We start from the raw sequence: 15,159 nt of genomic DNA on the forward strand, positions 1-15,159 counted from the left end.
GATTCAGTAGAAGGCAGCTTAATGTGTTCATGTGTATCAAGGCCAATTGTTCCACATGACGATTGCCACCTACACTTGTTTCAGCAGAGGCTCCCAGGCTGCTCCTAGTCATGGGTCCCTGCCCAAAGTCCTCTAGCAACTGCCTCCAGACACTGCACCCTTACTGCTAGAATCATAGAGTTGGAAGGGGTCATACAGGCCATCTGGTCCAACCCCCTGCTCAATTCAGGATCAGCCTAAAGCAGGGGTGTCGAACTCATTTGTTATGACAGCCGGATATGACGTAAATGTCACTTGGTCGGGCAGGGTCATGCCTCGCCAGTCCAGATTGAGAGTGGAAGGGTGGCTGCCATGCAGGTTGCCAACCTCCAGGTAATAGCTGGAGATCTCCTGTTGTTAAAACTGATCTCCAGCTGATAGAAATCAGTTCCCCTGGAGAAAATGGCCTCTTTGGTCATTGGATTCTATGGCATTGAAGTCACTCCCCATTCCAAACCCCGCCTTCCTCAGGCTCCACCCCAAAAACCTCCCGCTGGTGGCGAAGAGGAACCTAGCAACCCTACTGCCATGGCTGGCTTATGGGCCAGGTAAGAGCTCTCAAGGAGCCGGATCTGGGCCCTCAACCTTATGTTTGACACCCCTGGCCTAAAGCATCCCAGGGTTAGGCTCTGAGAGAGCTGGGCCTGCAAATGTCCTCGGGGATGTAGAAGGTCGTTCCCCTGGCCAGGAATGCCACCTCCCTTGCCCTGGGGACAGCCTGGTCACCCCAGGCCTTGGAACTAGAAGGCCTTGCTGGCTGCTCTTCTTCATACCAATACCAGCAGGCTGCTCCTCTCCTAGGGTTGCGAGCCCTTGGCTGGAACCCCCTTAAACTGACTTCAAGGGGAGGTGGAAATGACATTATGCAACACCGAAAATAGCTTCCGGCCAAAGTAGCTGGAAGCGGTATCACCGCATTGTGGTGATGCAGTCAGAATCCAACAAATCTCTATGGTTTACCATAGACACTCGTTGGATTCCTAGAGTGTCACTACAATGCAGCATTATCACTAGGCTTGCCAAGTTCCTCTTCACTACAAGCGGGAGGGTTTTGGGGTGGAGCCTGAGAAGTACGGGGTTTGGAGAGGGGAGGGACTTCAATGCCATAGAGTCCAGTTGCCAAGGTGGCCATTTTCTCCAGGTGAACTGATCTCTATCGGTTGGAGATCAGTTACAATAGCAGGAGATCTCCAGCTAGTACCTGCAGGTTGGCAACCTTAGTTATCACTTCCAGTTTGTTTGTTTTCTGGCCAGAAGTGACGTCGTGCATGGTGCAATGCCATTTCTACCTCCCCAGGTTCTCCCCATCAGAACTCCTGTCTGCAACCAGTGCTCTGGGGTGCTCACTGCCTTGTTTGTTCCAAGGTGGACCTGTGAGCCCCTAGAATGAATTTGGGCGCTGTATCAACATCTGTATGGGATATGCAGTATCCATGCATGAGCATGTATTATGAGATCCTTGCCAGACTGTTCACAGTTGTGTCTCCTGCCCAGCTTCTCCCAACCCCCGCTTCCTTCACACCCTAGTGAACCTCTCTGTATTGTTGTTGGTGATCTGTGTGTATGTGCGCACGTGCATGCCCATGTTCATCTTTCCACCTATTCTTTAAGGCTTTAAGAGGGGAGTGGACATGTTCATGGAGGAGAGGGCTATTCATGGTTATTTGTAAAAATGGATAGTAGTCATGATGCATACCTATCCTCTCCAGGATCAGAGGAGCATGCCTATTCTATTAGGTGCTGTGGAACACAGGCAGGATGCTGCTGCTGCAGTCATCTTGTTTGTGGGCTTCCTAGAGGCACCTGGTTGGCCACTGTGTGAACAGACTGCTGGACTTGATGGGCCTCTGTTTGATCCAGCATGGCTTGGTTCTTATGTCTTATGTTCTTATGGGTACTAGTCATGATGCATACCTATCCTCTCCAGGATCAGAAGAGCAGGCCTATTATATTAGGTGCTGCTGAACACAGGCAGGACAATGCTGCTGCAGTCGTCTTGTTTGTGGGTTTCCTGGAGGCACCTGGTTGACCACTGTGAGAACAGACTGCTGAACTTGATGGACCTTGGTCTGATCCAGCAGACCTTGGCCTGATCCTTTCTTATGATCTTATGTTCTTGTTCTCTATGGACCCGGGGCAGACCTGCTGTGTTCACACTCCTTCTAGGGTGGAAATGGATTTGTTGCCTAAAAGTAATTTGAACAACTGCTCCACCAGGCCGGTGCCACAGATTCCAGGGACAACAATGGTGGAAAAATCAGGGCTTTTTCACACAGTATGTGAAAGCAGGGAGAAAGGAGTTGCGGTGGGCAGCTCCGGACATTACCAGCATCAGAACATTCATTTAATACTATTTTTACTGTATTTGTAGCCTGTTGTTCTTGCTGGGATTCGAGGCGATCACGCAGAGTAAAAACACTGCAATCCTGTAGCCAGTAAACCAGGCGACACAATTAGGATTACAAATATTAGAAGCAATGCAAAAAGAAAATGAGTATTGTCTACTCTGGCTGGCAGCAGGTCTCAGGTAAAGCTCTTTCATATCACCAATTGCCCGATTCTTTTAACTTCAGATGCTGGGGATTGAACTTTAGGGTGATGCTGCGTTGAGCAGGGGGTTGGACTAGATGGCCTCCATGGCCCCTTCCAAATGTATGATTCTATGTTATAAGCCAAGAAGAAAATGGAATTAGAAAAGCGGGAGGGGAGGCAGTCTGAGTTAAAGGTCTTTCATATCACCTCAGATTACTTGAGAACGTCAAGCCCAGAGAGTGATGTTGGTTTTGGCCCAAGAACTTTGTGAAATGCCCATTGTTCACTGTCCATCACAGAGTTGGCAGTGGCTAGTTCATTACCTTCTAGGCACGGCATCATCCTCTATCTAGTCCAACTTTTCCTGGAAAAGAAGAAGAATAGGAATAGTTGGTTTTTATATCCCACTTTTCTCTACCTTTAAGGAGTCTCAAAGCAGCTTACAGTCGCCTTCCCTTCCTCTCCCCACAACAGGCACCCTGTGAGGTAGGTGGGGCTGAGAGGCTTCTGAGAGAACTGTGACTAGTCCAAGATCACCCAGCAGGCTGCATGTGGAGGAGTGGGGAAACCAACCCACCCATGAGAGGGAGGGCACCTTGGCCATCTTCGGGGCATGAAGTATGGGTCACTGGGGGTGTGGGGGGGAGATAGTTCGGAATTTCCTGCATTGTGCAGGAAAGGTGGTCCCTTCCAACTCTATGATTCTATGATTCTAACCCAGTTCACCAGATTACAGTCCATCGCTTGTGTGGAGCAGTGGGGAATCAAACCCAGTTCTCTGCATTAGACTCTGCCACTCATGTGGAGGAGTGGGGAATCAAACCCTGTTCTCCAGATTAGAGTCCGCCACTCATGTGGAGGAGTGGGGAATCAAACCCGGTTCTCCGCATTAGAGTCCACCACTCATGGGGAGGAGTGGGGAAACCAACCCAGTTCACTGCATTAGAGTCCACCACTCTTAACCACTACACCGCGCTGGCCCTCGAGTAATAGCTCGAGAAAAGTTTCACCCAGGGATCATCTGTGGCTTATCATCAATTCCAAGGCTCCCCTGAATTTCCAGGATTGTGCAGCCCAGAGCCCACACATTGACTGCAGTCACCTGCTATTTTTTTTCCTATGTGTATAGTTGTCAATGGCAAAACAAAGTCATCATTACCCATTTCATCGGCTATCATTTCTTTTCTCGTGACCCTTTGCAACTTTTCTAAACGGAGAATGTCTGAAAATGTCCGATATTTATGTACTTGTCAATCTAAGTACCACTGAGTACCATAGAGGCTGTCTGCACGAGGCATGTTCACAGAGCAGCTTTTATGTGCATGCATGCCAGTGCATTTGTCATGGCCAGGTGGACACCCTCTTTGTGGATATGTCGATAAAGTAATGATACTCTGGACTCCCCGTTTCCCTGAATGGCTAAGGAGCTGCAGGAGAGGGTGCTGGGGAGGGGCTGTGGCTCAGTGGTAGAGCATCTGCTTGGCATGCAGAAGGTCCCAGGTTCAATCCCTGGTGTTTCCAGTTAAAGGGACTAGGTGAGTAGGTGATGTGGAAGACCCCTGCCTGAGACCCTGGAGAGCCGCTGCTGGTCTGAGTAGACAATACTGACTTAGATGGACCAAGGGTCTGATTCAGTAGAAGGCAGCTTCATGAGTTCATGCTCATGTGAGTACCCCATTTTTTCTAGTGCTGCCAAACTATCTAGAGTTCTTAACCATTCCAACCTTCCAAAGACTTTTCTTCTTGGCCAGACTCAATGCTGTACCTTTCAACTAATTATTTGGCAGATTCCAGATAGCCCAATCGAACAGGGAGTCTGCCCGTGCAGAAAGGCAAAGACAGAAACACTTACCCATTTTTTTATTCAGTTGTGATTTATATTCTTCCATAATATCTTCTCTTATTACTCCATTGATCTCACACTTTCCTGTTTGTTCTCACGACTATCATTTAATCTGTCTGTTGTCCAGTAAAGATAAGGCTGTTACTCTATCTATAGTTTATTATTTGATGGCTACTTTGAAGAAATGCCAAAAGTTATAAGCAAGTTACGCCTAACTGCTTATTTGCATATAGGCGCTCTTTTTGCACTAGAACTGGAATTGGGGCTCCGGATCCAACCCACGGGCCTTATGTTTGACACCCCTGGTTTGACATATAGATTTCTAAACACTTGAACGCTGATGACATAGGACCCTTTTTAATCATGTGGCAATTCCTTTTTGCACATGGCAATTCTTCTGGCACTTGAGCAGAAGGAAGTGGCGATTCTTAAATGCATTGGATGAGATGCATTTAAAGCATTGGATGAGATGCTTAAAAGCATGGTGAGAACAACCACAATTTAAGAAGGATGTAGACAAGCTGGAATGTGTCCAGAGGAGGGCAACAAAGATGGTGAGGTGTCTGGAGGCCAAGTCTTATGAGGAAAGGCTGAAGGAGCTGGGTTTGTTTAGCCTGAAGAGGAGAAGACTGAGAGGTGATATAACCATCTTCAAGTACTTGAAGGGCTGTCATATAGAGGATGGTGCCGAGTTGTTTTCTGTTGCCCCAGAAGGTCAGACCAGAACCAACGGGTTGAAATTAAATCAAAAGAGTTTCCGTCTGGATGTTAGGAAGAACTTTCTAACAGTTAGAGCGGTTCCTCAGTGGAACAGGCTTCCTCAGGAGGTGGTGAGCTCTCCTTCCCTGGAGGTTTTTAAGCAGTGGCTAGATGGCCATCTGTCAGCAATGCTGATTCTATGACTTTAGGCAGATCATGAGAGGGAGGGCATCTTGGCCATTTTCTGGGCCTGGAGTAGGGGTCACTGGGGGCTTGTGGGGAGGTAGTTGTGAATTTGCTGCATTGTGCAGGGGGTTGGACTAGATGACCCTGGTGGTCCCTTCCAACTCTGTGATTCTATAAGGATTCATTTGGCTTTGGTGCAGTCCGCACATGGGGAGGAGCAAACGACACAGCTCTCACAGTTCAATCCAAATCAGAGTTATCCCAGTCTAAGCCTATTGATAACTCTGCTTAGGACTGAACTGTCACCATCCACACAGTAACAATTTCCAGAGGTGATATTATTGCCACTGTGCCTGCAGAGGCAACAGAGCAGCCACATGGGTTGATTCTCCAGTTTTGCCTCCCCAGTCCCTCACCCGAGCTATCTGCCCCCTCCTGCAATACTACAGGGCTTTTGTGATGGCTTTCAAATATTGGCAATAGGTATATCACTGTGGGCCCTGACCTGGATGGCCCAGGCTGGCCTGAACTCATCAGATCTCAGAAGCGAAGCAGGATCGGCCCTGGTTCGTGCTTGGATGGGAGACCACCAAGGAGATCCAGGGTTACTATGCAGAGGTCAACCACCTCTGTTAGTCCCTTGCCTTGAAAACCCTATTGGGTTGCCATAGGTTGGCAGCAACATGATGGGACTTTACACATCCACACATATTGCTGTGGTGTTATAACCGTATAAAAGACGACAGAGAAGAAGAGTTGGTTTTTATATGCTGACTTTCTCTACCACTTAAGGGAGAATCAAACTGGCTTACAATCACCTTCCCTCCCACCCCCCCACAACAGACACCCTGTGAGGTAGGTGGGGCTGAGAGATCTCTAAGAGAGCTGTGACTAGCCCAAAGTCACCCACCTGGCTTCATGTGAAGGAGCAGGGAAACATATCCAGTTCACCAGATTAGAGTCTGCCGCTCATGTGAAGGAGTGGAGAATCAAACCCGTTTCCCCAGATTAGAGCCTGCCGCTCATGTGAAGGAGTGTGGATTCAATCCTGTTGTTTCTCCAGATTAGAGTCCACCGCTCATTAACCACTATACCATGCTGGCGCTTGAGCCAAAAGATGTGGTCCAATTGGGGCTTGTCTTTTCTGTAAATTAGTCTTCCCAGTCTTTCCAAGCATCATTTCCTGCCATGGTTGATGATGGGTATTTACATTTCCAAGCCTCTCATATCGAGTCAGAAACCTCGAAAAACTCCAATTCCCATCCGCCCCTGCAGTCCTATAGCTTGTGAGCACGGGCCAGCAGCGGCAACCAGCAAGCAGCCCATGATGAATCCTGCCAAGTGTGCAGGCGCAAGTACCCTTGAAGCACTTTTTGTTTGAAATTACAAGCAAGTCGTCGATGCGAGCCCATGGAGCGCATGATTTGAGAGAGGTAGACATTGCAAGCAGGGTAAGTTCAGTTTTGTGAGCGCATTGTTCAAAACGTCACTGTCACCATGACCCAGTCTTCTTATGTTGAGGTCACTCTTCCTCAGGAAGGTCACTGTGACATTCAGTGGTCTTCTCCAGGCACCAATGAGGTCCATTCCCATTTTATTTGTGAAAACGTTATGCCATCAGGTGGTTTGTTGAGCTTGTGGGGTAAATGCCTTTTTGGATGGCGCCCACAAGATTGGTTTAATGTAGGGTTGCCGGGTCCCTCTTCGCCACTGGTGGGAGATTTTGGGGGCAGAGCCTGAGGAGGGCAGGGTTTGGGGAGGGGAGGAACTTCAATGCCATAGAGTCCAATTGCCAAAGCGGCCATTTTCTCCAGAGGAACTGATCTCTGTCACTTGGAGATCAGTTGTAATAGCGGGGCATCTCCAGCCACCACCTGGAAGTTGGCAACCCTACCCATGCCACACCTGATGGAAGTTCTCATCACATCACTGAGGTCTCTCCACATGCAGCTACTACACATATAATTGATCTGACATGCTTAAGGCAGGATATCTAACAACCACCATATATACAGTAATTGATAGATAGGGTTGCCAGGTCCTTCTTCATCACTGGCAGGAGGTTTTTGGGGCAGAGCCTGAGGAGGGCAGGGTTTGGAGAGGGGAGGGACTTCAGTGCCATAGAGTCCAATTGCCAAAGCGGCCATTCTCTCCAGGTGAACTGATCTCTATTGGCTGGAGATCAGTTATAATAGCAGGAGAGTGCCATCTTGTCACCTCGAGAGGCCTTTTCTCCAAATGTTGGGTTTGTACATGTCTTCCACTCATAAGCTTTCCCTTGACAGCTGAACATAATTTCTCCGGGCTTCTGAACTAAAAATAAAATGAAAAAGGTTGCAAGCATTTAGTCAAGGTCAGGTTGTTTTGGCGCTCGATGTACAGATCCCTTAAATGTCTCCCTGATTGCAATTCCTCTAATTGTGCCTTCGCTCTTTCCTGATGGGCTGCGTTCACTTTGCCATCTCCAGCTGAGTTCAGACAGAGTCACACATGAGATGATGCTGCAGAACCAAAGAATGGGGGAGAGAGAGAGAGAGAGACTTTGTGACTGTATCATCATTTCAGGGTTGGGTTTTCAAACGTGGCAAGTTCTTCTCTTTGTGCGGGAAGCGAGATCTGGGGCAAGGTGACACGCGAGGAAGATGCACACTAAGGCCAGTTCTGCAGATCCATCTCTTGGGCGGCGTGACCAAGAAATGGAACCCAAGGTGGAAATATGCAGATCGGAAGAAGCTGTGGCTCAGAGGTAGAGCATCTGCTCGGCATGCAGAAGGTCCCAAGTTCTATCCCCGGCATCTCCAGTTAAAGCGACTAGGCAAGGAGGTGATGTGAAAGACCTCTGTCCGAGACCCTGGAGAGCCACTGCTGGTCTGAGTAGACAATACTGACTTTGAGGGACCAAGGGCCTGATTCAGTATAAGGCAGCTTCATGTGTTCATGAGATGGCATTTTTGGGGAGAGGCTGTGGCTCAGTGGTAGAGCATCTGCTTGGTATGCAGAAGGTCCCAGGTTCAATCCCCAGCATCTCCAGTTTAAGGGACTAGGCAAGTAGGTGATGCGAAAGACCAGCCCAGATAACCTACAAGAACCAATGAAAGACCTCTGCTTGAGACCCTGGAGAGCCGCTGCTGGTCTGAGTAGACAATACTGACTTCGATGGACCAAGGGTCTGATTCAGTGTAAGGCAGCTTCATGTGAATGGGCTCTTTTTCTGTTGGATTCATTAAGTTTTATGGAACAAAGGAATAGGGCTGCAAAGAGCAAGGCCCTTGGGGAAGGGGCAAAGGCTACCCCCCACCCCAAGGAACTGAAGATTTTGTCTCCACCCTACAGGTGTCTCCTTGAAAATGCATCTTAACATCCTATATAGTGAATGGAGAAAGTAATGTGTTCAATGTGAGGGTGTCATAATACGATTATAGCGGGGCTCATACTGGCCACCCAGTACTGAGAAGGACTGCACAGGGGTGTTTGTTTATCATAGAATCATAGAGTTGGAAGGGACCATCAGGATCATCTAGTCCAACCCCTTGCACAATGCAGGAAATGCAGGAAACTCACAACTATCCCTCCTCCCTATTGTTGAATGCCAGAGGTCTCGGACGATCTGTGTATATAGAAGAATATTCAACTGGGGAGGTGCAGAATATGCCCCTGCTCATTTCCTTTTGCTTTCTCCTGAGCATTTTCATTCGCCCATTTTTTGTTACTGGTGTTCCTAATCGGGGTGTTTTTTTTAAAAAATGCCATGGGGAAACAGATCCCCAGCCTTAGACGTTCCAAGAAAAGCTCCCGCAAATAGCTGTGTTTGCGTTAGGAGCTCCCATGGGTGCAGCGCCATGAAAATGAGAAAAAACAGCCTTTGTCTTTAGAAGAAAGCAGAGATTCTCAGGGACACCTCTGGGTGTAACAGATTCCATGTGCAGGATCTAGTAGCCTGCGGCCACTGTTTTCAGAGCCATGCAGTAAGCTGATATCCCTGCATCTCATTATTTTGTTCTGTCTCCTTCTTTTCCTTTCCTTCTTCATCAGAGTCACTCTTCTTTGTCATGCATGTTGAAACCCCCCGGGCATGCATATATCCCTAGCTAATTCAAGTGTACACCATTCCTCCAACTAGCATCATGGTGGAAAGAAAAGAGAAACATGGCATATCCCATCGGTAGGTATGATTTTGCCTGCAGTCCAATTTAGGGGGATAACAAACGAGGCTTATAGCAACTGATTTTTTTTTAAACCTCACAATTTATTTCAGAAAGTATGTAAAAAACAACAACACACACATAGTGCATATTGCAGAGCTTGAGAAAGAGCAGAAAAGAGCCACCAAAATGATCAGGGGGCTGGAGTAACTGCCCTGTGAGGAGCGGTTAAAATGCTTAAGGCTGTTTAGCTTGGAAAGAAGGCGGTTAAGGGGAGACATGATAGAGGTCTATAAAATTGTGCATGGTATGGAGAGAGTGGACAGGGAGAAGCTTTTCTCCCTCTCTCATAATACTAGAACACGGGGTCATCTGCTGAAGCTGGAGGGTGAGAGATTCAAAACAGATAAAAGGAAGGATTTCTTCACAGAACGCATAGTTAAATTGTGGAACTCCCTGCCCCAGGATGTGGTGGTGGATGCCAACTTGGAAAGCTTGAAGAGGGGAGTGGACATGTTCATGGAGGAGAGGGGTATTCATGGCTACTAGTAAAAATGGATACTAGTCATGATGCATACCTATTCTCTCCAGGATTAGATGAGCATGCCTATTATATTAGGTGCTTTGGAACACAGGCAGGATAATGTTGTTTTGTTTGTGGGCTTCCTAAAGGCACCTGGTTGGCCACTATGTGAACAGACTGCTAGACTTGATGGACCTTGGTCTGATCCAGCAGGGCCTTTCTTATGTTCAAATTAAGCGCATGTATACATTCTCCACATGATTCTGGTTTGCGGAAAAGGATCACAAGCTATGCAGGGCATTGAAAAAGAGGATGTGTAGCTTGGAGAGAAACACCCACCCGACTTTTGCTTGCTCCGTTTCCATGGCTGAAGAGACAAGCATCAGGGCCGCTAGCTTTTGCTAGCTTTCTACTGCAGCCCATCAGATGTGCCCATAACATGTTTTCTGCCGCTTTATTTTTTGGGCTTCCATCCGTTTGCAACCTCCATCCAGCTTTGCAGCTCAGTGTGCTGTCCACTTCCTCTGTTGCTTCCTCTGCATCAAGCAGGCAGTGTTCCCTGGGCCTCGCAGTGTTCCCTGGGCCTCCTTTCCACTTTCCTCAGTGACTCATGAAAACGTGTTGACAGTTGACATGCTCTCTTAGCCTTGTAAGCTGGGGGGGAAAAAAACACATTTTTTTTTTTTTTTGCTAATCTTGTCATATTTAGCAGCTGCGTTCAGAAATGCTACTGTCAGCCCCACAGGGCTAGCCAGCACTCTTGCAGGATGTCAGAACTATCCGCCATTACCTTGTAAGTGTTTGCGATCCTGTGGCGATACCTGTGTTTGATGCATGCTGCGGATGCGTGGCCAGTAGTGGTAGCAGCAACGGAAGGTCACGTCTGTGTGTCTTGTACACTGCATGTTGGCTCTGTGTATTTTGTTTCCTTTTGTGTGGCTTTCGCTGGAAACACCACATTGAGGTGGCTGAAAGTTACTTGTTTGAATTATACTGTTTGCTGATCATTGCCGGCTGGGAGTGGATACGGACAACCATGTTAGCAAATTAGAACTTAACATAGAATCTGCTGAATGGCTGGTCAGACCAAGTTGGCTCCGATTACACAATCCTCATCTCAAAAGGGCCCTGACTATTGGGCCCTAACAAAACTAGTAATAGATAGATAGATAGATAGATAGATAGATAGATAGATAGATAGATAGATAGATAGATAGATAGAGAAAAATGGGAGAAAGCACACAGTCATGCCTCTGAGCAAAAGCAAACAGCTGAACCCAAAATAATTATTCAGCTTTTTTTGGGTTCGGCTATTTGGCTTTGGGGAGATCCCCAGGTTTTGGCATTTGGTAAACCAGAAGCCTGAATATTGCTGAAATGGCTGATTTCGGGTTTATTTTTGGTTCGGGTTTATTGCTATGCACAGCCCTACTGCACGTTATAGCTCGGTAGTTCATCTCATTAAATTCAGATGACCATTTCATGTGGTTATCTGTATGGGTTCACCTGTATCCTTTTGACAAGTAGGGAGGAGAGGCAGGGTTAACCTGTTACATCAGTACAGATGATTAACCTATCAAGTGGTTACATGTGCATCCTGTTGGTAAACTGTTGTCTGTAGTCATCCTTTCAGTCTCAATAAAACATGGGCAGACTGGCCACTCACAGTGATTTGCCACATGGTAACTTGACATAATATGTGTGTCTGTAACCACTCAGGTGATGGCGGACATGGTCTGTCCAGATCATCTCATAATTAGCTTTGGTTTCCCAACCTTTATTGAATAGCCTTTGGAGAACTCTTTGAGTTGGGTTGCCAGGTCCCTCTGTGCAACCAGCGGGAGGCTTTGGGGGCGAATCCTGAGGAGGGCAGGGTTTGGGGAGGGGAAAGACTCCAATGGCAAATGGTTGTCTGTATGCGCTCTTAGCAGGATGGTTGACTGTGTCATGTTGCTTTTGGGTAAGAGGAGTATTCGCATCTCTGCTTCCCTACATTTCCCCTCACCCCTTCATATGGATCCCAGTGTTTAGGGAGCTGATTCCCTGTGATGTGCTTTCACATGGCTCCAGAAAGTGTGTGAGTACTGGAAAATCATACACTTTGTGCTCCCAGCTTCATGACAGTGGAACAGGAAAAACCCACATGACTGGCTAAGTCCAGGTGGCTCCTGCATTCACACATGACAAATTTTCATGGGATTGTCTCATGGAGAGCCAACACTGAGCTGAATACCCAAGTGATTACTGCTGATCATGGTAGGACACTAAACAGGCACTGGTGTGCATGATAACAACAAGCCAGAGCCTAACACAGGGGTGGGGGAACCTTTTTTCCACCAAGGGCCATTTGGATATTTATAACATCATTCGTGGGCCATACAAAATTATCAACTTAAAAATTAGCCGACCAAGCCCCAAGCAGGCAGCTGCCCCTGATGACCTCTCCGGCACGGGCAAGCAGGCAGGCATCCAACTGGTGGTGCACTCGCCCACCTGGTGGCACAAGATGGTCTGTTGCACCAGCCAAGCATAGCCGTCCAGCCTCACGCCGGAGTTGCTCCTGCTTCGCATGGTCGGGGCCAGATTCTACAGCCAGTTCCTGCTACCTCCACCTGCAGGGATGAAATGAGGACACACTGGCTAAGAACTTGCCCCCCCCCCAATGCATTCTGGCCTTGCCCCCTTTAACCCCTCCATTGTCACCACTTCCGCCCCCAGGGAATACGTTTCTCCACGGCCCGGGTGGGAAAGGGTTAATACAGTTTCTTGGGCTGTCCTAGCAGCTCCCTAGCTAACGACTCTGTCCTAGCGTCCCCCCCCCAAAAAATGGGTCCAATAAACCTAAACCCGAAATTTACAGGTTTTTTTTGGGGGGGGGGGGTTGCACAACCCTACTCTGGATTTCAACAGCCCTACGGACAGGCGCTCAGGTACATTCCAGTAGAAAGAACTCTGATTCAATCATAAGAACAGCCGTAATTAACTTACTGGAGGGGGCACAGGCAACATGGAGGGAGATGAAATGAAACAAAGGAGCTGCAGTGAACGGAGCATGCTCCAATTTCATGGTTACTTGTTTTTAGAATTTCTTCTAATCAAACTGAGATTGAGGAGGAGCAGAATGCATCCCAAAGGGAAACCAGGGAACACTGCAGAATGGGGTAAAGCTGCTTGTCTTTAACCCTTGTTCTTGTCTTCTGCCAAAAGTGCAGCCTTCTTCTAAATTTTGGAAGAGCTCGGTCATCTTGGTCGTCTCTGCTTCAGGCTAAACAAACCCTGAGTCCTAAAAGGAAAGGTTGAAGGGACTGGGTGTGTTTAGCCTGAAGAAGTGAAGACTGAAAGGAAACTTGATGGTGCTCCTCAAATACCTGAAGAGCTGTCATCTACAAGAAGGCAAAAGCTTGCTTTTTTCTCCTTCAGAGGGCAGTGCTCGATCTGATGGGTTTAGTGGTAAGAGACGTTTGGCCATGGGACCTGTTACCATCATAGTATAGTGATTAGGAGCGGAGGACTCTAATCTGGAGAACCAGGTTTGATTCCCCACTTCTCCACATGACCGGTGGACTCTAATCTGGTGAACTGGGTTGGTTTCCCCGCTCCTCCACCTGAAGCCTGCTGGATGACCTTGGGCTAGTCACAGTTCTCTCTGAACTCTCTCGGCCCCACCTACCTCACAACGTGTCTCTTGTGGGGAGAGGAAGGGAAGGCCTGTTTGAGTCTTAAAAGGTAGAGAATATTGGGTATAAAATCTTCTTCTTCTTCTTCCTCCTCCTCCTCCTCGTGGGCAGTTGGCTCTCCCTCACTAGAGATCTTCAAGGAAAGACTGGACAGCCATCTGTTGGAGATGCTCTAGTTTTGGATTTCCAATATTGAGCGGGGGGGGGGGTTGACCTTCCAATGGAAGGGCCACTTAAATTGGAGGAAGACTCCTTAGACTGGAGGAACACCTCAAACTTGAGCCAGAAGTTATTTTGTTCATTTATACCCCACCTTTGTCTCCGATGAGGACTCATAGTGGCTTACATCATTCTCCTCACCTCCATTTTAACCTCACAACAACCCTGTGGGGTAGGTCAGGCTGAGAGTGTATGTCTGGCCCAAGGTCATCCAGCAAAGTTCTGCCACAGAGTGGGGATTCAAACGTGGGTTTCCCAGAACCTAGCTCACTAGCCACTATAGCACACTGGTTCTGAAATGAAAAAGTGAGGTTTAAATATTTTAACGCATTAATGGATAAATGAATACACTTTGCTCAGTGGTGTGGCAGGATCGGGGTAGGTTCCAAACTGATGACTCTCAAAATATGGACTTCGATGAGTCATATTGTACACATGGAATCATAGAGTCATCGAGTTGGAAGAGTCCATACAGGCCATCTAGTCCAATCCCCCACTCAATGCAGGATCAGCCTAAAGTAGGGGTTCAAATGTAAGGCCCCTTGAGAGCTCTTATCCGGCCCGTGAGGCAGCCACCCCCCACTCTCAATTTGGGCTGGCAAGGCATGGCCCGTCCCGACCAAGTGACATTTATGCCATATCTGGCCCTGGTAACAATTGAGTTTGACACCTCTGGCCTAGAGCATCCCTGAGAATCCCTGACAAGTGTTCTTCCAGCTGCTACTTGAAGACTGCCAGAGACTCACCACTTCCCTAGGCAGCCAATTCCACTGCTGAACTACTCTTACTGTTAAAAAAAAAATCCTCCTAATGTCTAGCTGGTCCCTTTCCGACCATAATTTATACTCATTGGAAGGCAGACTAAAGACATGTACAGGCAATTGTTGAATCATTAGTAATTGCAGCGTACCACCGGAGGGGAGGGGCTGAGGCTCAGTAGTAGAGCATCTGCTTGGCATGCAGGAGGTCCCAGTTTCAATCCCCAGCATCTCCAGTTAAAAGGGACCAGGCAGGTAGGTGATGGGAAAGACCCCTACCTGAGACCCTGGAGAGCCGCTGCTGGTCTGAGTAGACAATACTGACATTGATGGGCCAAGGGTCTGATTCAGTATGATGCAGCTTCATGTGTTCTTGTGTTCACCACACAATCATGCATGTATGTCATGAACAGGAGCCACAGCTCCATGGAACCCCCAGGCGAAAGGGTCAATCCTGAACACATTCAGTTGGAAACCTCCAATGGCTGAGCTCGGAAAAACTCTAGAGAACCATTACCAAGCAAACTAAGCCACACTAAAA

The 15,159-nt window shown here is 47.9% G+C and overlaps 1 protein-coding gene across 1 annotated transcript in view; it reads left to right on the forward strand.

Annotated features, from left to right (window-relative positions):
• The window catches only part of ADCYAP1R1 (ADCYAP receptor type I), a 94,459-nt gene that overhangs the window by 73,285 nt on the left and 6,015 nt on the right, over positions 1 to 15,159 (forward strand). Inside the window, exons 13-14 of the mRNA XM_056857140.1 lie at positions 9,420 to 9,461; positions 10,674 to 10,757. Coding sequence (XP_056713118.1) covers positions 9,420 to 9,461; positions 10,674 to 10,757 — 126 coding nt within the window. The remainder of the gene's footprint in view (positions 1 to 9,419; positions 9,462 to 10,673; positions 10,758 to 15,159) is intronic.

Source organism: Euleptes europaea, chromosome 11 (genome assembly GCF_029931775.1).
Source record: "Euleptes europaea isolate rEulEur1 chromosome 11, rEulEur1.hap1, whole genome shotgun sequence".
NCBI lineage: Eukaryota > Metazoa > Chordata > Lepidosauria > Squamata > Sphaerodactylidae > Euleptes > Euleptes europaea.